General features: G+C 39.8%; 1 protein-coding gene across 1 annotated transcript; it reads left to right on the top strand.

The window, feature by feature from the left end:
- The first annotated feature begins 6,144 nt into the window (after nucleotides 1–6,144).
- On the top strand, nucleotides 6,145–26,652 carry LOC145989208 (alpha-tocopherol transfer protein-like). The gene is made up of 7 exons (XM_083124511.1): nucleotides 6,145–6,210; nucleotides 9,514–9,668; nucleotides 10,538–10,697; nucleotides 14,463–14,718; nucleotides 16,458–16,568; nucleotides 20,441–20,549; nucleotides 25,853–26,652. Coding segments are annotated over exons 1-7 (945 nt in total). The 5' UTR covers nucleotides 6,145–6,208; the 3' UTR covers nucleotides 26,005–26,652.
- The last annotated feature ends 528 nt before the right edge of the window (nucleotides 26,653–27,180 follow it).

Below are 27,180 nucleotides of genomic sequence, written 5' to 3'. Positions count from 1 at the left end.
TCCAGTGTCTATAGAGCCGACGCTAGAAGCGAAATTCCTCAGATGTCGCAAGAGCGTCAGCGGCTTATCGGAGTAGTGGTAAGCTGCGAGAAGCCTCTCGATATTACGCGAATGCGACAGCTGTCGGCTACCAGTTGTTTAGACGTGTTCACTTCGGTTTGCGTTTATCAGTACTCGTGTTGTTTATACTGTGTTATTGAGTTATTAGTTATGCCGCCAAACAAATATAGTCTTGAACAAAGAGTTTTTATGTACGATACTTACGTGAAAACGAACTCTTGCAGAAAAGTAGTCAGGCGATTCGCAAGAAAATTTCCTGGCAATCCTGTTCCGGACAGACATACTGTTTACAACCTCGTTAAAAGATTACGAGAGACAGGATCTCTTGAACCTAAGAAACGTGTTTCCAGACGACGTGTTCTTACGGAAGAAAAGCTAGACGAAATTGGTGAACGACTTGAACATACTCCAAAAAAATCCCTCCGTCGGCTTGCTCAGGAAACAGGCATTTCAAAATCCTCAGCACGAAATGCCACTAAATTACTTAGATTAAAACCCTACAAAATTACAGTGGTTCATGAATTGCAACCGCGCGATCACGCGACTAGAGTTCGATTCCGTAACTGGATGCTGGATAATATTGTTGCTGGCAGAGTAAATCCAGAATTAGTCATATTTTCAGACGAAGCTTGGTTCGAATTGAATGGCCGAGTTATTTCACAAAACAATCGCTATTGGAGCGCAGAAAAACCTGACCTTGTGCATGAAGTTCCGCTCCATCCTGCAAAAATTGGTGTGTGGTGTGGTTTGAATGCGCACAGAATAATAGGGCCTATTTTTTATGAAGGTACTATCAATGGTGAAAGGTATCGAAGAGACATACTACAACCTTTTTTTGAACAATTAACGGACATTGAATGCCAGCAGTCATTTTTTTCAGCAGGACTCTGCTACTGCTCACACTGCTTATGAATCACTTAATTTTATTGCCGAGATTTTTGAGGACAGAATTATCAGTACTGAGTTGTGGCCCTCTCGTAGCCCCGATCTTACTCCTTGTGATTATTATTTATGGGGAACATTAAAAAACAAAGTGTATCAGAATAACCCGCGTACAATAGAGGATTTAAAAGAAAATATAAGAAGAGAAATTGCCAGAATCACACCTGAGGAGCTTATGGATGTTCAGAGGAATTTCATACGCAGATGCCGGAAATGTATTGGTGTTGAAGGAGGTCATTTTCAACATCATTTATAACACAGAAGGTTAGTGATCATCATTATTATTATTAGTTTTAAATATAATTTTACACTTTCGGTTAGCTTTATGCGCCGCGATGCTGTCTTCCCTTTCTGTCAACCGAGGATAAAGTAGAGATGTCTAAGAAAGATTAGATGTCTGAAATAAGGTTGTAATTCTAACTGTAATTGTGAAAAGTGGAAACATTACAAAACAAGCGGTTTCTGTTACGGACTATCTGTTACGCAATTTGGCGGCACCTGATGCATGACAAGGCCGGTAAGCGGCCGAAGCTCTCGCGGTGTCTAAGAAAGATTACATGTCAAAAATAAAGTGCCAGAAATATTTGTATTTTAGAGGACACCTTTTCCAGCATCCTTACGACAAGGTACGTGCTTATTTAAGTTGTAATTGTAACTATAATTGTGAAAAGTGGAAACATTACAAAACAAGCGGTTTGTGTAACGGGCTATCTGTTACGCAATTTGCCGGCACCTGATGCATGACAAGGCCGGTAAGCGGCCGACGCTTTTGCGGTGGCATGCTGCAATAACCTCCCTGTAGAAGAAATGAATACTTTGAGAGAAGACAGGAAGATCAGACTAGAAATAGTTTAGCAAATAGGGAAGGAAATGAAATTACCAGAAATGTACCGGTTAATGGCCAAGGTTTTGATAACTCTACCGCAAACCGTACTAGTTCAAAAAACTAGTAATGAAAGAGTCACGTGATTTTTCTCGGATAGTGGCTGATAAAATAAGAACCGAAAATAGAACTGATAACGGACCGGCGATAGTAAATCAAACGTTTCTTTACAGTGATGTAGTGAAAAATAGTAAAAATAATCCCGAGAAAGAAATTAATGATATATTAGTTGTGAAAGCTGAAGTTCATGAGCCTCCATTGAGGGAGAAGTTAGTAACTAAAGTAGGCGAGTTGAAAACATTTTTGGAGGAAGTTAACAAAAAGGAATTGTCTCCTAGTGATTTGTGTAGTGAATGTGTTACTAATTTTGAGAAAGTCGGGAATAGTCTTCGTATTTTACTAAATAAACTGGAAAATGGAAGTAGAAGAAAAAGTTGCACCTCACCAACTATAGTTGACTTCGAATCAAAGAAATCAGTGGAAGATGAAACACTGAATAAGTTTAAGAAAGAAGATAATAAAGAGGGTTTTAGTGCTAATCAGTGCAAGAATAGTATACAAAGAACAGCAGTGGAGAAAGTTGAGAAAAAATGTGTACTTGAAGATTATGAATTGATGGGAGACAGTCAATTAGTGAGATTTGCGAACGTTGTGTTAAACAGATCAGTGAAATTTAACGAAGAAGGAAGAAGATATGTCGGTTTGTGTGAGAGTGGTTGTAAAGTTGATGACTTGTTACAAAAATTAAGGAAAATAGAACATAGCATCAAGTTCGATAAAGTGTTAGTTTTAATAGGTACAAATGATGTCTTAAAAAGAGGAAAAAAGGAAGATTTTAAGAAATCCTACGTAGAGTTAGTAGACTTATTGGAGAATAAGAGTGAAGAGATTGTTTTGTGTACGGTTCCTCCTGTGCCTGCAGTGGCGGATGATAGCAGTTATGATCATTGGAAAAATGGTGCGGGACTTTTGGGCCACCCTGTATATTAGCAGGAATAAAGATAGAGAGAGTGTGTAATATGAAGTAGTATCTAATAATAATAGAAATACTAATGGGAAAAGTAACAACACGAAATAAAGAGAAAACGTTACTGAGTAACTAAAAGATGTATTCAGGGTAGCAATGATGGGCAACATCATTATAAGTATTGCTCGAAAATAATAATAATAGCATCATTATCAGTCATTAACGAAGATGATGAAATAGTTGAAGGGACATTCACAAAGAACGCCCGTGCTCATAGGAACATTTTATAGGATATACTTGTAATGATAATATGACATGGTATGTACAGCGACACCCCTGAATATATGTGATAAAATTACAGACCTATCATACCATCTACAACAGACAAACTAATTTGTCTGTGCTTCTACTTTACAGTAGGTAGAATCCTTTCACATGCACATAACGTGTGAATACGTATGTTTTCAAGTTATGAAAGAGAATATAGCATAATTAACACTACTTTCTGTACAGGTACCTAGAGTCTGAATTTCTGTAAATCGTAATATTTTTTGTGACTTACTTCTTTTCGAGACTTATGTAAACCTCCGTGGCGGAGTGGTTAGCACATCGCGTTGTGGCGCCAGGGGTACCGGGTACGAATGCTGGTCTGAGCACGGGCGTTCTTTGTGAATGTCCCTTCAACTATTTCATCATCTTCGCGATTAGCCAAAAGTGGCAGATAAGCGAAGTAAAATAAACCAGATCAATCAATCAAACAACGACTTCTGTAGCAGTTATAAGAAATTGTTCCATTATACTCACAATTTCAGAACAAAATTTGTTGGACAGAAGATATCAGAAACACTTTTATTATTTTACCCCATACACATAGTAGCTTAACATTTTTTTTCTGTTATAACTCATGCATATACTATATGACCGTAGACTGGCAATTGAATTCAAACAAATGTATTTAACTTTGTGGCGCAACAGCCCTTGAGGCCTACCGACTACCGGTTCACCCCCACATGACTTAGCAGAGGTGGGCGCTCATCCAACCATGTGGCCAGCACGACGAATCCCCAGTCGTTGTTGTAGCTTTTCATGACCGCGTTACGCTACTCATTCGTAGCTCCCCAATTTTCTCAAGATAATGGGTAGCCACCGGCCCCATACACTTGCCGAAATCTCAGGAGAAAGGTTGTTACGCTTTCCCAAGAAGATTCGAACCAGCACCCGTAGCCCGAGCCACGGGGTGGGACAAAACAAAACTATCAATTCCCTTTATGTGTTCCCAATTGAGAAATATGCATAATATCACCCTTCATAAGAATGATAATTACGCGAAATTGGGTCAAATTCAAGGAGGATACATGAAGGTGGGCCCATTGAACATTTTGCTTATGTTCTGGAATTTTCTTGTTACCTAGGTTGGAGGACCTCCTTAATTTTGACAAAACATATGTTCTGCTCTCCTTTATTTCTCAATGAGGTTTTCCTTCCGAGGACAATTAGACATTAGCTAATGCATATGTGGGAAATTAACTGCATAAAATGTTTAAATTATAACACTTCAGAAACACGCCTACCTAATGTGACGTCATTTATTATGTTCGTTAAAATGTCCCTCGTGGATTCAGCAGTATAAATTCTACTCTTTGTCAAGTGACAGGGGGGAAAAGAGACACATTTCAGAAATCTACCAATCAGGCTCTTCCCTGTAACATTACCTCATTTCATGAAGGTCATGCGAAGAATTGAGGTTATAACAAGTAATCTGTTCAGAGTTTCCTCATCTAGGTAACGAATGGCAGGCTAGTAGAAGCGTGGAAAACTTTGCGAATAAACACTGCAACATTCTACGCAACTTACACGTTGATTTTGTGTCTAAAAGCACGACACTTTTGTAATAAATAACTTTGTATGTAGAACATGAATCGTATTGTATACCATGTTCACACAAAATCTGCTCAAAACTACTGCTTTTGGACCTGTAGTGCTTCTCAGAAGCATGTAAACAAACTGTAATTTGCTTTTTATATACGTTTTGCTGTTGTTGTTTATCCTACTGCCGTGTTCATCAAATCGTATCACATTCCAATGGCAATTGAGGGTGGAAGGGGACAGCCTTTCCGAAGACACCCAAATGTCAACTTCACTTCCACGGAGCACAATCTGGACTGCAGTTTATAGACTAACGAGGCTCTGGTGCCTGGAACAGCAGCCAGGATAACCCTCTGTAGAACGTGTGGTGTGTCGTCCCTATATGTTTGCGATTGTCCTTTCATGTATCTCATCATTTCACCATGCATCCCGGTCGTCGCGATTAGCCAAAAGTGGAAGAAAATCAACGTAAAGTAACCCAATTCAATCCAATGGAAATTGGCTAATTGCTGTATTTGGAACAGTGTTAAGTAAATAAACAAATGAGAGCCTCGGTCGATGGTCCAGTCAGAGTCAGTGTTGAACTTCGTGGCGTAGGGCGCTTTGACGCTAGAGGTCCCGAGTTCGAATCTAGGTTAAACATTGATATTTGTGTTTGTCCTGATATAATTGAGTAAAACTGATACGTATCAAAAACAGAGAAAAGGAATGGCGGGGAAAACTTCCGCTTAGGGTTTTCCTTGTGTAAAAAAAGAAAAGTCGGTAGGGTGTGTGACTACTACACGGGAGGTCCGGGTTCAATGATTTCGGGTGGGAAATTTTCCAACAATGTCCGTCCCTGCATGGATCGGCTCTAGGGTTCACCCATGTCTTCATGGCATGTAGCAATGTGCAATGGGTAAAAAAAATAAACAAATAAAAATATATTAGCTTATAGTTGAGACGAATCAACAAAAAATCGTAAAACCAAGTATGAACAAATAAAAATAATCAATCGTGCATTATTCTCGAATTCAATAAATTCCCAGTTCGTTGACAACTAGTTCAGTGTTACCCAAAGTGCGCGCCCTGAGGCGCCGTGGATGGCTTACAGGGACGCCGCGAAATGTTCTAACATTTTCACTGAAATTATACTTATTCCAATGTATGTGCTTATTTAGTACTTTTTATAGGCCCACATTCTGACTTGGGCGCCGCCGAAAAAAAATTGAAACACTGAGGGCGCCGCGAAACGAAAAAGTTTGGGAACGCCTGACCTAGTTTATATAATGTTCGCAGGCCAGGAAGGAGTCATGCTTGTTTACAAGAAATCGCGTTGCTTGAAAGGCCTGGGGGATGTTGTAATATGCAGGTCAGACACCGGGGATTCCCTTTGCACATTTATGTGCTGACCGGCTGACACATCGCTCCAGACGTGTATTGGAAGAGGAGCTCGAAGGTGCAACATAGTTTTCCCGCTTGCTTCGTCTGTGACCTTCGACTCACCCACAATGTAAGTAACTGGGTCATTTTGTTGCTTGCTGTGTGTTCATTCTGTGCTCCAACACTTTCTCCTTTCATGGCTGTCTTAGGTTTATATCACACCGTGCCTTTCTGCCGTTTCGGTTGTGATGTGTGTTGTCTGACAGGAAGACTCGCTATTCTCGGTAAAGCCCGAAGCACACGGAACTGAATTTTCAGTAGGAATGCCCTAGTTGGCGCTGGACTGGCTACCGATTTGCTTGTTTTCACCTCACATTATACTTGTTACTGCACTTGTCGATAGACTTTTCGTCCCATAATACATTGCACAGAGCAGACAATCTATAAACATAGACGGGCAATTTGAAGAATGCTGTGGGAGAATTAAAAATTAAAAAAGATAAGTGTGGACTAGAAATTCGCTCGAAAAAATATGTTTAATGACTCGGGTATGCATATTCATACATGGATTCGAGGGTTTCATTCACAAAAAAAGAAATAGAAAAAAAATACACTTGAAATAATAAGGTTTTTTGTTTTTTGTTTGAGTTGGTGTTTTAATTCCACTTTGTGCACAGTAAGATAAATCGGGACTGGACCTACAGTTTAAAGTGGAATCCGAACCACCATGTGCCTCCATCAGGTATCGCACCCCGGACTTGAAATAATAAGGGTTTTCATTTTCGGCTAATCACATTTGTCACGTACACATCTCATCGCTTTGCATAAATATCTAAATATTAATGAACTGAACACGAATGCACTGCACGTCCTCTCTTTACTTTTTTATCGAGTTAAAAAGCCAACACTAGGAAACCAGAGACAAAAGAACTCTCCTTTGCAAACTCTTACATTATCTTCACATGGCCAAACTTTGCTCTGATTTCCTGTTCCACAGAATATAGTCGAGAAAATCCAGCAGGAACTAGAAACTCGTCTATTCCTCAAAACCAGTCAAGCAGTCAGCCATGCAGCCATCACTTCCGGTCAGGTAGTCAGTTCAGCGCCAACTAACTAGATATCGAGTTCCGTGTGTTCGGCCTTAAAGGAGGAGTGTTTCTCTAACAGCGAGCGTGGTGATATATTCCCCAAACGAAAGACTCCAGCGATAACGGAGGAGTTATCGAATACAAGACCAGTTTTTCCGACACAGTGCGGGTCTTTCATAAAAGCACTCGATGTGTTTAGCGACACCGACATGTTTTAGCTTTCTTCCAAAATAGGATTGACTCTGGGAAACACAAAACTTGATGCAAAACAGTTAATCAAGTAGAAAACGACTCCGGCACGGTTCAACCAAACCGTCCGACCACCCCACTGCTTGTGTTGGCGCTGGTTACTCTTGTCTAGTGATCCAGTTATACTGCTACTACGCCGCACCATGATGTCGCAGCGAGAGAGTAGAACATGCCGTTTAGTTTAGAGTTTAACTGCTGTACAGTGAGCATGAGACTAGATAAGATGAACAATGCATAACAGGTGAAAAAAACACTAGATACCTTGAAATATGTGTAGCGGTAAAAGTCAAGCACTCCCCTGTGTTTTGCACCACGCCATGAAGGCGTATAGGGGGTGTGGAATTAGGGCCCCACACTTTCTTGACCACGGTCGAAGTTGGGGGTGATGTGGTCAGCACCACGCGCCTGGCCGCCCAGATTTTCCTCCAGGTACCCAAGTGGACGCCGGAGCCACTTGAATAGGTGCAAAAAATCCCGGTTCTCCCCCTCCGGCGTTCGAACCCGGGTCCCTCGCATGATAGTCATACGCCCTAACGACGTTTTTTTTTATAGGAATACCCCTCATCGCAGTATTCCCCGTTTTCACGTTTTAATTTTCTCTGTATTCTCGTTTGGACAAACACAAACATCCATGTCCGAACCGGGTTTCGAATCCGAGACTTCTCTCTTCGTAGCGCGCTGCGCTGACCACTCCGCCACAGAGGCCGACACTGAGGTACCGTGGCTATGTGTAGTGGTGTCTTTATTATTTCCTTCATTTGGTAAAGTGCAGTTGACTGACTCGCTTTGTGTTATTCTCTTGCATATTGACCCACCTGTTACCCACCCACCTTGACTTTTCAAATCCCATTTGATGTTATTTCTTACCAGTCAATGATCCTGTACAGTGGGATCCATGAGTATTACCGTGCAAATTGTCCATTACTATTTTCATTAATTTTTCTCTCGCATCCTATGTGTTTTTAAGCGATGGATTTATATGTATTCTGGTGCAGTTGTTGTCAACAGCTTGTTTTGAGTTTTCTTTTAATTCTTGAAGCTCTTATTGGGTCAAATGAAGTGCACGAATATGGTGATGGACAATTTGCACGGTAATACTCATGGATTCCACTGTACTACCACTGATTGACTTGCCTGTCATCCAGGGCCGGTTCTACCGTACGTGCAACACGTGCATTTGCACGGGGCGGCAAGCTCAAAGGAGCAGTAAAAAGCAGAAACGGATAAGAAAAGCATGGAGTAACTGCGAAAGATAGCGGTGCCGCAGCTATTATTGTTTTGTCTGTGAAAATGGTAAGCAACGTCTACTGTGCGTGTGCGGTGCCAAGTTACAACTCTATCTATTGTTTGATCGCGCGCCAGTCCGCCAGTCCTCCGCCCCAGCCCCCTGTTATCGAGGTTTGAGTTAAACTGACGTGTCGCATTCAGTAGTCGGAAATGGAGCTGCATTGTTCTTTGACGACGTATGGATCGCGAAAGGTGGTGATGATAGGTATTGCCGAATCGCGCAAGACGCAATAGTAAGTACGAATATCCGCTGTTCTTTGTCGTTGCTGGTTGCACCTCATTTACGATCTTGACGGTGTCATGATAGTGCAGTTAGTGTATGTCGTGTGTGAGAACGCGCGCGCGTTTGAGTGTGACAATGTATTGAGAGACTTGTGTATTTGTGCTGTCATTCAAGCAAATGGTTTGTCAAGTCGTCGTAAGAAACGCAAACGAGGAAAAGAGCTCAATATAGAAAAACAAAGTGGAGCTTTGCACATATTTCTGAAACTTAAGGCAAGCGATGTAGTGAAAGCCGAAGAATTCGAAACTGAAGGTACTTTCCCACTTAACACATTAAATATTCTTTCATTTTATTATGTTAAAAATTGGTTATACTATGTGAAATTGCCACGGATAACAAGCTTAGTTGTTCATACATTACATATTTTGGGGTGGAGACGGCAAGATGTAAAATTGCACGGGGCGGCAAAATGCCGAGGGCCGGGGCTGCTGTCATCTACCAACCTTGACGGGGAAATACTTATTGTATACAGAAGTTCATTTCGTTTCATCTTCATTTAGTTTATAAGGGATTTCTTTTGTTTCAGGTTGACAATAAACGTCATGGTATTCGTCCAGGTGTCGCCAGTGGAGGAGAAACAGATCCAAGAGCAAATAGGCGAAGACCCAAGGCAATTGGAGAAAGGAGTTGACGTCATAGCGGAATGGCTCCGACAACAACCCCATCTTCCGGACGATATCGGTAAGCGTTTGCTAAGGTGATGTTTGGGGAATCTCACGAATTTGCACGAAACTGTACATTCTTTCCAGTTCAGACTTTGTTAAATCAAACTAAAGTTACACTTGTGTGCGAAACTCATGCTTAAACAGTTAAACGTACACTACTATCATTTCTCAGAGATTTGCCTATCTAATGTGACGTCATCTAAGCATGTCAATTGAATATCCCGGACGAGCCCCCACCTGTGTGTTTCGCCTTGGGTATTTGTAATGGAATAACAGGGCAGAGCAGCATTATGATAAACTTAAATATAACAATAGGCAATGACCAGCTAATTGTACAGTGGGATCCATGAGTATTACCGTGCAAATTGTCCATCACTATGTTCGTGCACTTTATTTGACCCAGTAAGAGCTTCAAGAATTAAAAGAAAACTCAAAACAAGCTGTTGACAACTTCTGCACCAGCATACATAAAAATCCATCGCTTAAAAACACACAGGATGTAAGAGAAAAATTGATTAAAATAGTCATGGACAATTTGCACGATAATACTCATGGATCCCACTGTACTACTAAGTACTTAAAGGAACCAGGAAATAGTGGATATGACAAAATGTGTTTAGTTAATTTTATGCTATACATTCATTTCACCTAATGTGAAATCACAGAAGGTAAAGTGTTAATGTTTGATAAGTAAGTAAAGTTATATTTCTAGTACGCTCTTCCACAAATACGACGGGTTGGTGATCCCTGTCGTAATAATAATAATAATAATAATAATAATAATGAAAGTCATAAACAATAATACAGACCAGAGGAATTCTCTCCCTTCTTTGCAAAGCGGAAGCACCACCCTATCTTGTAATAAACATTTTCTCTTTCTTTCAGAGCGTGAAATACTAGTAACCTATATACGAGGTTGCAATTTCAGTTTGGAGAAGGCGAAGAAAAAGTTGGATACACTGTTCACGATGAGGGCAGCTGCACCCGAGTTTTGCTTAAACAGAAGTCCCACATCGGAGGACTTGAACTTATTTCACTCATTAATGTAAGTATTTGACTTCATTAACTATGCTATACATTTACGTCACAATTTAACAAGAAGCACTGGGAGCATAACAAGCTTCAAAACCTTACTCGTGTTATAGTAAAGCGTTGATGTTTCATTTCGGCTTTAGTGCAGTAATTTTAAGGCATAACACGTTGGAACTGTCTTTACAGCTCCTCTTCTAGAACCAAAATTTCATGCAGTTACAAATTTGTACTAAACAATGCTTTGTGCCCTTATTTTTACGTGAAATAAAATTTGATACGTTGTATTTACCCATCACGAGTAGAAGTTTTAACTCAAGTCCACTTCATGATCAGATAGGCCAATTGAAAGTGGATCTACAATCTATAGTTGCACGTACAATGGGGTGGAATGCACGTACAGTGGGGTGCATAAGTACTGTTAAGTAAATTGTCCATCGCCATGTTCATGTCCAATGAGAACTTCAAGAATTGAAAGAGAAACCAAACAATCTAGAACTGCCTCTGCATCAGAACACTTAGAAATTGATTTCTTAAAAGTGGGTAGGATGGAAAAGAAAAATTAATGAAAATAGTCATGGACGATTTACCGAGTAATACTTGCGCATACCACTGTACATCCTGGGTTGATTTAAGGAATGGAATTCTGTTGATGTGAAGCAGATGTCGTCCTCTGCATACTGACGTTTCTGTTTCAATTCTTAATCATCACATTGTGAAAAAGACACTGAATCAAAATGGTGATGGACAATTTGCCTTCTATTACTTGTGTCATTGGGAAATGGCGCTAACTTATGTGGGCACGTGGGGCTCAAGCTCATCCAATAATTTGCCTGTTCTTATATGTGATTTTAGAAAATAAAGTCCCACCCTTAAGGAAAGAAAATGTTTCATCATTATACACCTAAAGAATTCTAACATCTTAATTCCCGAATGTCCGAACGTCTCCAGCATGATACTTTTTAGTGTCCTAAATTATTTACACTATCCGTGGTCAAATCGTTGGAGGGGAATAAAAGTTTATATATAATCAGGATGACGATAGATAGGACTACAGACTATGAAAATAGGCAGGAAAAAGAAGCCCCAAAAATACAAAATAGGCTCAAAAATTAGAAAAAATCAGTATGCTGACCAAGGCAGTAATTTATTTTATTATAAAACATAAACTAGTGAGAAAATGGAAGGAGGCCAAGGAAATAGAGAAGAAAGGTGAAGAAGACACAATGAACTGGAATGGGGGACTGAAGTTAAACAAGGAAGGGAAGAAGGTGTTAGAAAGAGTGGAAAGGACAAGAGAGAAAGAGAAGAGAAGAAGGAAGAAGAATGAAGGAAAAAGAGCGTGAGATAAAGAGTCCAAGCACATGGAAGAAAACGTTTAGCCTTTTAGGTGAAAGTACAGTTGACAAGGGAAAGCCACCTGCTAGAATGTTCCAGAACAACTTTCTAATAGTCTGGAGGGGAGTAATGTTTGTGTATATATATCGTCCTGCTTCTGTTCCTTGTTACATTTGTACTTGGTGCAGAGTCCGAAGAAGACCTTGCTAGAAGGTTGAAACGTTACGTTTAGTTTATGTTTTATAATAAAATAAATTACTGCCGTGGTCAGCATACTGTTTTTTTCATACAATGGAAACAAGGCTTAACATCGACAGATATTTCGTCATTTTTCGGGATTAGGCATTGAAAAAGCAGTTATCTGAGAAATAGGAACTACCCTACTACTAGCTAATAGGTAAAAAAGCCACTATAAAATTCATGTTGTCTCAGAAATGGCCTGAGATAGTTTTTAGACGTAAAAGCAGTGGCCGAATTGGAAATAAATTACTGCCGGTATGCTCGTATCCACAGACCTGTCCTTTTTTGTGGGTGATTTCTTAAGAGTGCTGCGTACAATCCTTTTTGGCATCTTAATTTACTACCCGTATGCCATACTGGCCCAATTCGATCACTTCGTGAAAGCCTACATATTACAACCAAGGAACAAAAAAGGCACAGGGCAAATCCTCAGCCTACTTATGACGTATTAATGCATAGCCCAAAATTATATTTAAAAAAATCAATTATAAAACAACGGCAGTCGGGTGTATAATTAGCCACTATTTTCATTCATGTTCCTTCATTCTGTGTATGTAGGGAATGGAACTATACCTTTACTGGAACAAAATATTGTCACGTGTTTATTCGTGGTTTTTGTTCCAACTCCTGAACCTTCCATTGGCCGTACAAGACAATTTCCTTCTACTATAAATGTTTGCCAATAGAAGATATGTATCTGAAGACCACAGGGAAAGAACGTGCTTTGTCAATGTCGAAGCGTCCGGTCATCGGGAGATGCGGCGATGACCAAGCAAAATAATAAAAATATTGCATTTTTTATATTTTAGAGAAGAAGTAAAAAATAGGTCAGCATACTCGCATATTTGTGCGAAAGAAAGCAAGCGACAGCATGAAACAGCTCGAAATACGCAAGAGATTCGCTAATCTTAGCGCGTCGAAATGATGCCCCAGTACTACCCCTCGCGCCGAACCCTCTCGTCAAGTTTCCCATTGAAGGCAATAGTGTTAGAAGCCCCAGCTCATCGCAGAAGAGGTGCGAATCAATCGTCTTTGACGGTGCCGAGAACAGCCAAACCATGGCCGAACGCTTCCGAACAGGCGGTCCAGCAACCTCTACTTTTCCCCACTCTTGAAGGTCTGAGTCATAACAGGCCTTCTTTTCAGCCCCACATCCTCATGCTTACAGCCACGGCGTGGTTTGTCTGGGTCTGGAGTCATCAAGATTCTTCAGAGTGTCCAGTGGCGTGATCAAGGAGGGGTTGGTTAGGGGTCATAATCCCTGCCTAGGCTCAATAGTCTTACAAAAAAAGAAGAAAGAAAAAAAGAACGTCAAAGGCAGGAAAGAATGATAAAATGAGGAATTCAGGAATGACTACTAAAAAGTACACGGGCGGGCACACCACTGCGAATGTCTGCTATTTCCACTTGTTAAGAGGAAATGCACACATTGAACAATATGAAATCTGCTTTTCATTATCAAAACAACAATTGACGGCGAACCATAAAAGTTTTTATCTTTAAACGCGACAATTGAGGTGTTTTCATTTCAGTTGCGATCATATTTAATAATTATCATGGTATGGGATGGAACTATGTTTCTTTTGTATCCTTAAGGTCTGTGGTATGAGCTTTTACATTGAATTGGCAATGATCCCCCACCCCTACACCGTTGAAAGATGGACCCTGACGTTTGGGAAATCTTGCGATGACTACGTAAAAATGTCACGCTTCGCCACTGTGCTTTGTCCATTTTTAGCCGAACTGAGGTAAAGATGTTATCAGATAGCTCTGTGAAGGGCCTTTCTAACTACGAATTGTACAAGAATAGGATGTGCTTTTTCCGTCCTTTACTAAGATTGATTTATTTGCTTTATTTTACTTCGCATTTGTGCCACTTTTGGCTAATTTGCGAAAATGGGGATGAGTGATGATATGGTGAAATTGATGAATGGACACTCACAAACATCCATGCCCAGGCCGGGATTCGAACCCGGGATCCCTGGCGTCGTAGCCACGGGGCCGGGTTCTTTTACAAAGAGGTTTGGTTTGTGTATGTATACAGGGAAATAACGTGCTAATATAATGGACAAAGCACGTTTCATCCCTGTGGTCTTCATTTCTTACGTTCAATTCGTTTACATGACTGTCAGCGCCATCTCTTGATCTGGTTCTTAGTCACAAGATCTTCGGTTGTTTCTGATGTTCGATTGTTTCTTTTCAGGTACACGATTCCCCTTCCAGGCATCGCCCCTGGAGGCCACCTGGTCTTCTTATCGGGGTTCCACAAGAGCTTCTCCCCGTCCACCAAAGAGACTAACGCCATCGCCAAAGGTTTCCTCAACAGCATAGACATCTCTGCTCTGAAGCAGCCGATCAAAGTAGGGGACATCTTGGTCCTCGATGCCAAAGAGCTCAAACTGGATCTAACCATGGGAGGAGCGCTTGCACAGAAGAAGAAATTCCTCACATTCATGGAGGTAGGGCTCATAACCAGCCGGAGATTGTAACTGGATGGAAATTTCCCTCAGCATATGGAAATTTGAAGGAAATAGAAGGAAATTTTCTCAAAAGTTGACAAAACTCTGGAAGCAGCCCAGACAATTTTTCAATGATGCTGTCCCTATTTTGAATATAATTTGTTTTAGTAGGGTAGTATTTGTAGGGGGATTAGGGGGAATTATTCCCCAGTGGTTGCTTGTATCCTAAACCAACTTACTCGCCACCCAAGATTCCAGGTTCGAGTTCTGGCCTATTGTGAGAGTCCCTTCATCAATCTATCTAATCAGTTCTCAGCCTCATCAAAATTAGCCAAAAATTGCAGAAAAGTTACGTAAAATAAGATCAATACCATTCTAGTTTTGGTGAAGAAGAAATACAAAGAACTCCTTAAAAATATTGACGATCCAGACAATTGTACCCATTTTGTCAATATTCTGAACCATGTATCTATTATACCATCATGTTCAAGTTCACATTACTCGAAATTGTAGAATGGATGGAAATTATTTCTCTTATTCATAATGAACATTAAATCTTCAATTCATTGAACACAATTGCAACTGACAGTTTGTCTCCACATTAGTTCCAAACTGTAATGAACTCTACATTTTAAGAAAGGTGAACGGACAACAAACAACAGCCAAAATATGTTTTTGTCTCAAGTTCAGTAGATCCTTTATGCACCACGTGCTTGTAATCACATGTAGTACCGAACTATACCATAATTAAATAGATAATACATTTTTAAAAAGTTAATAAGTTATTAATATGTTGTCAAACATTTATACAGTACAAGTTTTCTCTTTCACGTAGAATCGTTACTTGCTATCGGTATGGCAGTTTTCGTATATAGCCATTATCTTTGTAACGTGCACTAAAATTACTTGTAAATCACACATTCAAAATGCGAGAATAGAAACGATGGAATCTAACTCGAAAAGTGTCTCGATGGCGTAGTGGTAACGTCGCCTCGCCTTGAAATCAAGGTGTCCCGGGTGCGATACCCGATGGAGGCACATGGTTTGGATTCCACTTTAAACTGTACGTCGTCTCTTTCTGTTCATAAAGTGGACTTAAAAGAGCAAATCAAAATCGAAAAGTTGTGTGCCCGGTATAAGACAGCGAATGACTTTTTCGTAGCAGTCTTGCATTTTTTCCTGAGTTTGCTTTTTTTTATTTTTAAAAAATCTAGGTCAAATAAAGTCCCCCTGGTACGCCACTGTCATTCTTAATTTCTGAATGCAAGTATAGAGTCCAAGTATAATTTTGGTTTACGATTTTAAAATAGTTTCTGTCAACACCGTGTGCTAGTGGAGATGAAGTGTTGAAACAATTAATTTTGAGAAGAAAGTCATTTGACTCTGATAGATAATATTATTTTTCATGGTTAATCATTTATTCTACCACTCAGAAGTTAAAGGGATACCCTTATTTCATGTGGCATTACATTGGCAGATATTTATATCCAACGAACAATATTTTATTTCCAAGTGTTACATTTGTCAATAGCTTGGTAGATCCTACCCTGATATAAATTAATTTATCCTCCTATATTGCAATAAAAAATAATGCGTTGACTTTAGTTCTATATCTCTTTATGATTATAACAAAAAAGGAACGGGTAGATACGTGTAGTGATGAATCTAGCAAGTGCTGCCATCTCTCATCAATTACTGGAACGAAATCCTCTTACCAGAGTTTTCTTCTCTTTTTTCAGAAAGCCTATCCGAACAAAGTGAAGCAGGTTCACGTGATAAACGTTTCGCCAATAGTAGAGAAATGTGTCAATGTAATTAAACAATGGCTCAGTGAGAAGATTAGAAACAGGGTAGGTATTTGTAAAATAAAAAATGTATGAATTGCACAATGGTGTAACATTCAATTTTACAATCATTATAATCACTGCCAATCAATATATGTACAGTGGGATCCATGAGTATTACCGTGCAAATCGTCCATCACCATGTTCGTGCACTTTATTTAACCTAATAGGTCTCCCCGATGGCGCAGTGGTAGTGTCGTCGCCTTGTAGACCGGGTTCGATACCCAGTGGAGGCACATAGTGGTTCGGATTCCAGTCCCAATTAGCCTTACTGTGCATAAAGTGGACTGAAAACACCAACTTAAGTAACTTAACTATTTGACCCAATAATAACTTCAAGAATTAAAATAAAACTGAAAACAAGCTGTTGACAACTTCTGCACCAGCATACATAAAAATCCATCGCTCAAAAACACATGCCGAGCAATACTAGTTAATCCCACTGTGCATACATACAGGTGGGTACCGAGGAGCAATAAACAGAGCATATTGAAGTTTAAAACCAAGAATTATGGGAGGTTTATAAAAGTTTCTAAATTAGAGGTTCTCTTCGATTCCTATCTACCACTGGTTGTGGTCAATATCAAACTACTCCCTCTGTCCAATAATTATTGTCCGGTACACTTTTGTTTGTTGTCACAAAATACTTGTCCGATATTCAAACTGTGACACTTGCGTATACAGAAGAAGAAAATTAAACACGGGAATGAGTCATACAACGTTATTACTCAAGGATCAGTACAAATTGGCCGATCAAGTATCCAAAAGAACATAAATAAAAAGTTATCATTTTGGCATACCGGACTATAATTATGGGACAGAGGGAGTATTATTTTACCTACCAAAGTGGGAATTTTTATTCATATCAAGTAACATACATTATCTCTAATGATTCTCTTACGTTTCTTAGAATTTTGACGGTGTCATCATTCTGTAATTAAACTAACTTTCTATTGAAATGTTTGAACACGATTTTCATGTACCAGGTGGTTATAATTAAAGTGACGGTGTTCAGAGTGGTACAGCACGGGCTGTAATGAGAGTAGCAGTCTGAAATTTCGCAGATATGCTAATGAAGCAATGCGCTCGCGAATTATGTAAAAAAAAAAAAGTTCCAATTATCACCACCAGGGTAAAACATGGCGCTGTAAGCAGTCAAAACGTGGAATTTTCCGTAACTCTGACGTCAAAGTCGATGACATTGCCTAACCATTGTGTGAGCTCACTGGTTGTTGTTGGTGACGCTTGTTGCTTTTTCCTTTAGTAATGTTCATGTAATTCGAATAGTGAAATTGTAGCGATATTTTATTACAAAGAGTATTGTTTTCTGCGATTTATAGTGTTTTTCCTGTAACTATACCAAGTTTTGACTGCTTACAGCGCCATTTTTTCCCTGGTGGCGAGAATTGGAACTTTTTTTTTTTTTTTTTTTTTTTTGCATAATTCGCGAGCGCATTGCTTCATTAGCATATCTACGAAGTTTCAGACTGCTACTCTCATTACAGTCCGTGCTGTACCACTCTGAACACCGTCACTTTAATTATAACCACCTGTACTTTGTTTGAATATAATTTCAGTAGTTTTTTATATTTTAAAATATGGCAAAACAACCCATGAAGTCAGGAAAACTAAGATTAGTTGCTTAATTGGAAGCAACAACGACATATATACTCATAATAAACAGTACAAAAACAATTATTTCTATCTGGTAAGGGGCCTGAGGCGTGTACCCGAATTGCCTCTCCCTAAGGCCGGCCCTGCATTACATACATACATTACGATTTTTCTCGGGGGTTGTGGTTCGTAATCCCATATTTGTAGATCCAAAGCAGGGGATTCGGGTTCGTGACCCAGCTTAAGCATGAGTGTTCGTTCCCTTCTAAGTGTCCATCAGTTTCATCCAATCATCAGTCACTCCTCATCGTAGCGATCAGACATAAGCGGCGCAAAAACAAGAACAATATAAATGTAGGGATCTGCCAGTATTTTCTCGGGAGTTGCAAAAATAGATTTAGGGTAATCATGACCATAAATTAGGCCTTTGTGAAACATTTCAGGATCAGAATTTTGAATGGTTTTGGGGTGGTTGTGGATAAATATATTATGCAAGGTGTGGCAATTTATTCTGTATTCTTTTTATTACTAGACATTACTACAGAGCATTCCCTGACATTCGCTACGAGACTCGGCGGCAAGCGGCCCGGCATCAGGGCTTGTCTTTCCCGGTGAACGGGTCCGCGACAGTCGCTTATATTAAACCTCGTAAAAAGGTTTAGAGTAACAGGGTCAGTTCTGAATAAAAGTGGAAAGAAAAATGGGGAATAAAGTATACAAAGACAATCCGCACACCATCCGATAGTTAAAAGAGAGTATTGTACGAAAAATCGGGAGAATTACAGTAGACGAATTTGCACGTGTAAATGCCAATTTCCTTCGGAGATGCCAGGAATGTGTTGCAGCAGAGGGCATCATTTTCAACACCTTCTGTAGTCAAGGTTAGTACACAATATGAAAACTGTAATTTTAATAGCCGACTCTAGCGACTGTCACTGACCCGTTCACCGGGAAAGACAAGCGCTGATGCCGGACCGCTTGCAGCCGAGTCTCGTAGCGAATGTCAGGGAATAATCTGTAGAACCTCGCCTGAAATTCTGTTGGATATTTATAAAGGAAAGCACAGGGTGTCGCCGTAAAATATCGACAAACGTTCAAGGCGCATAGAAGACAACACGTGCCACGGTACGAACCATATAAAAACGGCATATTCTATTCTGTCTGTATAGAGCCATGTAGTACAGAATCACGGTTGCCACTGTCATTTACGTTTTATACATGAAAACATTATATTTTATAGTAAGGTATTGAAACATTATCACGTCGTCAGGGTTCAACTCCTGTTCCTTAAATCTTGTACATGCTCCCCCTCCCCCTTACTTGTGTTATATATCTTGTGCTATGTATTTGCATTAATGAAGGTCTTCGCACGTTTAACCCAGAGGGATTGACACTCCAGAAAGCGGTTCTTGCTTTCATTGTTTACACAGTTTGTCCGCATCGTACTGAAATTTTTATCGTTTGCCGACAGAAAATATAGCTGACAGTGGCAACCTTGAATCTATAATTCATGGTTGCAAATATTCAAGATAGAAAATCCGGTTTTCGAGGGTTCGTAGCGTCGTAACGAGGCCTTAACGCACAAATGTTGACAAGAAAAATCGTTTGACTTGGTGTCCTGTACACTACTGCAAAATACGTTCTTGTTTCGGCTTAGAGCTCAATGCGCCACACGCTTACATTTCAAATCTAGCCCTGAACAATAACCTAGTTTCCTAGATAATAGATTTTTTAGGGAAAAAAATTGATCAAGTTGTTAATATGTTGTATACAGTAGGCTACATACTTTCTTTTTCCATCGAATCGGCAGTTTCAGTTATTTATCCACACACCCCTAAACACCCCCAAAGTTTCTAAACACTCCCTAAAATTTTTCATCAAGGTTCAATTTATGGTTAATTTGGCTCTAAATTTACCCTTAGATCCCCACAAATACGAACTTGCACCCCCCGATGGAAAATTCTGAATAAATCCCTGGGCAGTTTGACTTTTTTTCATCACGACAGAAAAAAACACAAACCTCCATGTCTAGTCCACGATTCGAACCGAGCACCCTGTTGTGCACTTGACGGTCGATGGCGACTGGACCAATGCGGGTAGTTTTTGTATATTAAAACAATCGTAAATGCTAGTGTTTTTTTTTAGAATTAAATGTACTTTTTTGTTGTATATTCACTTGTGCTATTCTATCATGCTCTCATGCATGTGACGTTGATGTCATTTATTTTTTAGATAACCTCAAACCTTGTCGTTAATTTTTTCAGTTATTTTTCCACGCGTGTGGCAACTATAACGACTTATACAACAACGTGCCGAAGCATATGCTTCCTGACCAATTGGGAGGCACCGCCGGAGACCTCAACAAGATGATTCGTGAGTATCGTCAAAGTTGTTCTGTAATTGCCTCGTGTCCTCACCGTCAATATAATACCTGTTGCATAACTCCTCGGTGACCCTCATGAAAATTGGCACCGTTCATTTGACTGTAGAAAAGATGAAAGAAGTGTATATACCAAGTCAGGGGCGCCGACTTGTCAAAATTATTGGGGGGGGGGCTCTGATCACTGAAATAAATTAATGATTGACTCACTCTCTCCCTTTCTTAAGTTTTGGCCTCAGTGTTCGGAATCACGTAAAAGCCCATGAATTCCTCAAAAATATCAAAATTTTTATTCACAGTTCTAATGCAGAATATTAATATTGTCCACGAATGGATATTTCACAAGTTTCGTCAACCATAATAGAAAAATATTTCCGACTTTTAATATCTGCTACCACGGAGCGCAAAACAGATCTCCCTAATATATCAATGATCTCGTTCTGAATGTCATGTGAGAGCCATTTGTAGCCCAAAAGTCTCATCCACTACCCTAGTTCATACACATCGTCTTTTGAAACTCTTTTTAGTAAAAATTTTAACAATACTCATAATTACATACTTAGTATATAGTAATAAGTCATGTGTTTTGCAGTCTCTGGTCATAGCCCCCCCCCCCCAAGTTGATGGTTTAGCGGTCTCAGCCCCCCAAATTGATGGTCTAGAACATTTCAAATGTGTATTTAAAGTTAAGTTCATGTGGCACAATTCTGAGTAAACTTTACAAAAGAAGCAAAATAATACATTAGATCCTCTAAAGCAAAATTATTTGGGGGCTCTGCCCCCACATCCTTAACATTGGGGGGGGGGGGGCTCGAGCCCCCCAAATCCCATGGAGTCGGCGCCTATGTACCAAGTTAGTGAAAAAGGAGCAGATTTGAAAATGTTATTTCCAACAAACAATACACGACAGAAGCACAATCCGTACGTCATTGGATAGCGTCTTGAGACACACTTTTACTAAGCGTGTGAACCTCGAAAGGTTCGGGGATCGAACCTGGAGGCCTTTAGATGAAAGTAATTATTCTTCAATCGGGGGTTAGCGGTAGCCCGTAAGCTCTCGCTTGGCTGCATCTGCTAACTGCAGGAGGTACCTGAATAAACTTAAATTTACAGAATCCTTTATAAAATGGCAACTCTCTAGATTTGGGCAAAGGATGGCATTGGAAAAGTATATTACCTGTCTCTCTTTAGAAGCGTGAACCGAAGGGTTTCTAAAGTACCTCTCACTCGCTTGCTGAAGTTCGCCTCTTAAATTGTCACTCAGCTTCGCTGCACTCCACTTCCAAACAAGTTTCTAAAAGTCTGCATCCAGCCTGAATCTCCTTCAAAATCAAAACTCAGTCTCCTCTCTCCAAAACTCAAAACCCCTTTTCTTCCTCCCGAACCACTCTCCTTTTCTCTTCAAAACCCAAGACCAACCCCCCTTGTCTCTCTCGAGCCAGATCCAACTTGCATTCACCCTGATCAAAACTCCTCCCTTTTTTCTCTCTCATCAATTTTCCTTTGCAAATATTGGCGAATGCTTTTCGCTGAGCTGGTGCTGAAGTTAACACTTTCCTATACTTCCTGCCAGGCTGCCTAGCTAAACGTAACTCGAAAATGAAAATGAGGGATACGTAACGATAGATTAAGGTTCAAAGTTTTGTTGTAGCACAATTGGTTTCGTTCGTGCACTAACAATGACGTTTCGTGTGCTACAATTTGCGAAGTGTGAATCCATTGTGCAAGAGCAACGCAAAATTCGAACCTTCTGTCACTGTTGCTGCCAGGGTGCGATGCCTACAATTGCAACTTATACGGTTGCAAATCCATAACACAGTCAAGACTAGAACTGCTTCAGATCTTCAAGAGTTGCAGCCATAGCCCACTGTTTTTGGAGGAATGCCCAGATTTTCTAGGAATACGCTCGATATTTTCATCGCAGCATAATGGATTCACAATATGCAAATTGTAGCACACAAAACTATTATTTCTGTGGTGTCGTCATTTACCTGGAAGAAAAAAACGTCATTGTTAGTGCACGAACGAAACCGATTGTCCTACAACAAAAACAGTGGCGTGCATACAAGGTAGTCTATAAAATAAATATATTTCAGCTAATAATGTGAACAGAGTAACTGAAGAAGACATATGACACAACCAAAACTAAGTTCGGTTTGGATGCAATTCAAGTTTTGCATTATTCCCAGGATACTTAGACTCCCCGGAAGTGTCGAGAGGCATTTTTGCGGAGCCCGTGAAAGACTAAAATGCCACAAAGCAGTGGCGGGCAGTGTTTTTATCAAGGCAAGCCTGCCCTTGATGTACAATTGTTTATTTCAAAATTATATGTTCAGTGCTTCGGCTATCTAAATGGTCACCGCACGCTACTAATGAACCTTAATATATCCAATGATGTGAGGATTATGTTTCTGTCGTGTATTGTTTGTTGGAAATGACATTTTCAAATCTGCTCCTTCTTTTTTACTTCCCCTGTATATATAAAACTTAGGATAGTCTATAAAATAAATATATTTCAGCTAATAATGTGAACAAAGTAACTGATAAAGAAATATGACACAACCAAAACTAAGTTCAAACATTGTAACGCAGTGCTCGAGGGAAATTTCTAGCTGGGGATGTATGTGGTGGTGCTTGAACGGATCAACATCAGTGCAATACGTGGGTAGCTGTTCATGCAAATGTTCTTACCGGGGAGGGGTGTTTTGTGAAAATGTTCTTAACTGGAAGTTAAGAACTCCGTGTCGTCTATTCTCATCCCCGCTTCTAGTACTGGTAATATATTACAGGGCATTAATTTGTCATTTGTGAAGAAAGAAGAAAAACACTTGTATTGGGTATTGAGTAAAAGTATCTCTCTAATGATGATGATGATAGCTAGGGAACGTATTTTAAGGTGCAGCACTTTTCCAAAAATATAGCTCTTTTCATACCGGTCGTTTGAGATATGTATTTTAGGACCTTTTTGCACCTTTTCATGAGATTAGCACATTTTCCCCTTTTTACCCATCCTCTGATGCTTCAGCACCTCTTTTCTTCCTTTTCTTTCATGTTTTGTTAACAAATTATACAGAAAAATAAATGGTTTTCATTCTTCTTGAGCAGCTACATAAAATCCTATAGTTTCATTTTGTAGAGCAGAACGAGAGCTATATAATGGTATAATACAATCATTGCAACCCCAATAGTTCCAAAGAGAATGTAGCAAAACCCACGAAAGAAATCACGAACTTCAACAAAACATGTTCGGCATAAACGCTCTCTCTGCGGTCCGCGCGCATTATATAGAGAAGGAGCATTGAATAAAGGCATTTTTATTAGCACCTTTTTGAAACATTTTCAGAACCTTCCCCTTTCCCGACCAAAATCCATTCTCAAATGATAACTATTATTATTATTAACCGTTTGTAACTTAACGACTTGACCACATACAAAAGAATACTACTGCGTCGTGATTGTCCTAAGAGAATTCGCATCAACCCCAAAGACTACGGCGAACACTAACCTTCCCACGTTAATGATAAATTATTTAGCAAAAGTGCCGTATTTTGCGTAGACTCATTTTCAAACTCCTTTTTACGCATGTACGCTAATTGGGACTGGTTCTAAGATTTCTGACGGGGAATTCGATTATCCCAATGTGGCACATCTTGCTTGCACTTTGGGCGGGTGGGGCAGTGAGCGCTTCGTGCGGTGCGACGTTCCCGCCTCAAGGTCATTAAGTAGCAGAGCAGGAGTGGGGAAGCCGTTTGCGTTGAGGGGTAAAAATTATACACCCTCCTTTTCACGGAACCACGTTCTGTTTCTACCATGGCTAAAACGCCACACTGCACTGTTACTCACGAATCAGATGACGAGAAATTTTCCACTGCACGAACGCGACCGACGAAGCCCCCTGCCTCGCTCATTTCCTCCTTTCCGCCCGCCCCTACCATAACGCTGTTCGATCGGCAGTACACACGTGCATACGAGAGCACTCTTTCACAAATACGACCTTTTGAACAGCCTATATTACCTCCCACAAAGAAAAAACAACAATTCTCTGAATTGTAAAACGCTCTAGATTAGGTAAGCAAATGTCTTAAAATAAATGATTGGTGTTTAGCATACACATCCATTGCAACAGTGTAAATGTTGTGTTTCACCTACGTCAGAAACTGTTGAATTGTGGCTTCGAGCAGTCATGATTGAGGCCAGTTCTTGTAAGCATACTAGATTCAATCCGGCTGGCGGGAGATACTAACACGCACGTTCGTGATTTAAATCAACCGTGCAATTGGTGCAGATGTAACGAACGCTACGTAGAGGATATTTCCTTGCAAACGACAAACAAAATTGGCTGCAAACATGGCGGCTGTGCTCATCCTGACGTCACATGAAGCCAGCTATAATTATAAGAACTTGTTATTTTTGCTGTTCCGGTTTTTTTTCTTTTACTAGAACGTTACAATCCCCTATTATAGGGGCACTGCCAGAAGCGGTGAACGCATGCGTCGAATGTGGGAAAAAGGACAGCTTGCTCTGCGACGACATTCATGAGCATTTCTACATTCTAATTTCGTCATATAGGAGAAGTATTTATTTTACACGAGAGCGCTGAACTAAGCTTATATTACATTTCTTGGATCTGAAGTGACGCATGCCTCAATTGTGGGAAAATAATTATTACTTTCTTTCACTTCAGATCCAAGAAATGTAATATAAGCTTAGTTCAGCGCTCTCGTGTAAAATAAATACTTCTCCTATATGAAGAAATTAGAATGTAGAAATGCTCATGAATGTCGTCGCAGAGCAAGCTGTCCTTTTTCCCACAATTGACGCATGCGCAGCATGCACCGCATGCGTTCACGAGACGCCTCTGGGCACTGCAAGAAGGAAAATAGTATACACTCAAAATAAAGTTGGTTCTTCTAAGGTTACTTGTAGAGTGGGATCCATGAGTATTACTGTGCAAATTGTCCATGACTATTTTCATTAACTTTTCTCTTGCACCCTATGTGTTTTTAAGCGATGGATTTTTATGTATGCTGGTGCAGAAGTTGTCTGCAGCTTGATTTGAGTTTTCTTTTAATTCTTGAAGCTCTTATTGGGTCAAATAAAGTGCACGAACATGGTGATGGACAATTTGCACGGTAACACTCATCGATCCCACTGTACTACCATTCAAAGAAGGCAGCTTATACACGATTCTAGGAAGTTAGACTAGATCGGTCAATAACCTATCAAATTATAGTGACGTCAGTGTGGTAACACTTCTAACAGTGCCAATGTTAATATGCTTCTAATTGATTTCCAGAGCAATACAAGAACTTCACTTACGAACTGAAGGATTACTTGGAGCGGCTAGAGTCTTTGAAGGCGGACGAATCGAAGAGACCTGGGATCCCGCGAACACACAGCGAGATTTTTGGAATAGAAGGATCCTTCCGTCAGCTAGCTTTGGACTGAGAACGCCATCGTACCTCCAACATCCTCAAACACCACACCACGGAGCTCGGGCATTTTCAGTATTGTGTACTTAATATACACTTATACATAGGTCAAACAAAACAACAAGCTTACCATTGACCAGTGGCGGACCAGGGACGAGAGGGGGCAGTTGGCTCCCCATTTCTTGTGTCTTTTGCTCCCGCATTATGCTAAACCTTATCTACCAAGGGAAAGTAAACTGCCTTTGCCCCCCCCCCCTCAGTTTTGGAACCCAATCGCCGCCACTGCCATTGACACTTGGATCAACTTAATGTCAAGGGACCAACTTTCGTCGGTTGTTGTTCTAATGGTTACAGATTTAGTGCACGGGATGTTTAATGGCTTTGTTATTATAAATATGCATGTTAATTTATTTATGTGTCATGGCAGTGATTTCCAAATTATATTCCTACAGATTTATGGATTGTTTTAGCATGTCTCTAGTTCATCCAAAAGCGACAGACAGATCCATCTTATTGATCACACGTACTTTTATGCAATGACTGTGTGCACAATAATTGTTCCTAAGCATGTCTGTTGTACGATTAAGCACACATGTAAGAACTGTACAGTTACAAGTGAACTTTAAGACTATGGACATTTGTAATTGGAATGAACAATTAAATGTTTTCGCATGATTATTTTTCATGTGAATTTTATTGTTACCTTTCTCTTTTCATTATTATAGTTATAATTCCTATTAACTTTATATATATATATATATATATATATATATATACACACACACACGTTGATTTCGTATTCATACGTTGAGGTACGGCACGCTTACGAATATAAAATGGGCTAGTACATAATAATAACTTTACTTCCACTGGTAACTGACACGTGTTTAGGGTTATTGACTCTTGACTAAATCTGAGCAGAATGAAAAACTAACAGTAAACAAATTAAACCGATTTTTAAAAAGCAGATAAAGAGGGAAGTAAGTATTTGTTTACTCTGTTTCAATGCCAAAAACAGGATATTATTTTCGAAGCTGGTGTAGTTATTATAAATATTAATAATAAGTAAGCAGTACGTTTCTATTGATTGTTATGATCAATGGATTAAATTTTGCCCTACAAAGTGGTCAGATTAATCGACTATGTCATACATATTGTGCGTGTTATACAGAGAGCACACACACACACACAC

Source organism: Lepisma saccharinum, chromosome 6 (assembly GCF_977018435.1).
Source record: "Lepisma saccharinum chromosome 6, izLepSacc3.1, whole genome shotgun sequence".
Classification (NCBI taxonomy): domain Eukaryota; kingdom Metazoa; phylum Arthropoda; class Insecta; order Zygentoma; family Lepismatidae; genus Lepisma; species Lepisma saccharinum.
This window is presented reverse-complemented; position numbering and strand designations above follow the sequence as displayed.

What these genes read in the sequence shown, in the direction of transcription:
- LOC145989208 (XM_083124511.1), top strand. An exon ending in AATTCCTCACATTCATGGAG is followed by an intron (nt 14,719 to 16,457) that starts GTAGGGCTCATA and finishes CTCTTTTTTCAG; the next exon opens with AAAGCCTATCCGAACAAAGT. An exon ending in GTGAGAAGATTAGAAACAGG is followed by an intron (nt 16,569 to 20,440) that starts GTAGGTATTTGT and finishes TAATTTTTTCAG; the next exon opens with TTATTTTTCCACGCGTGTGG.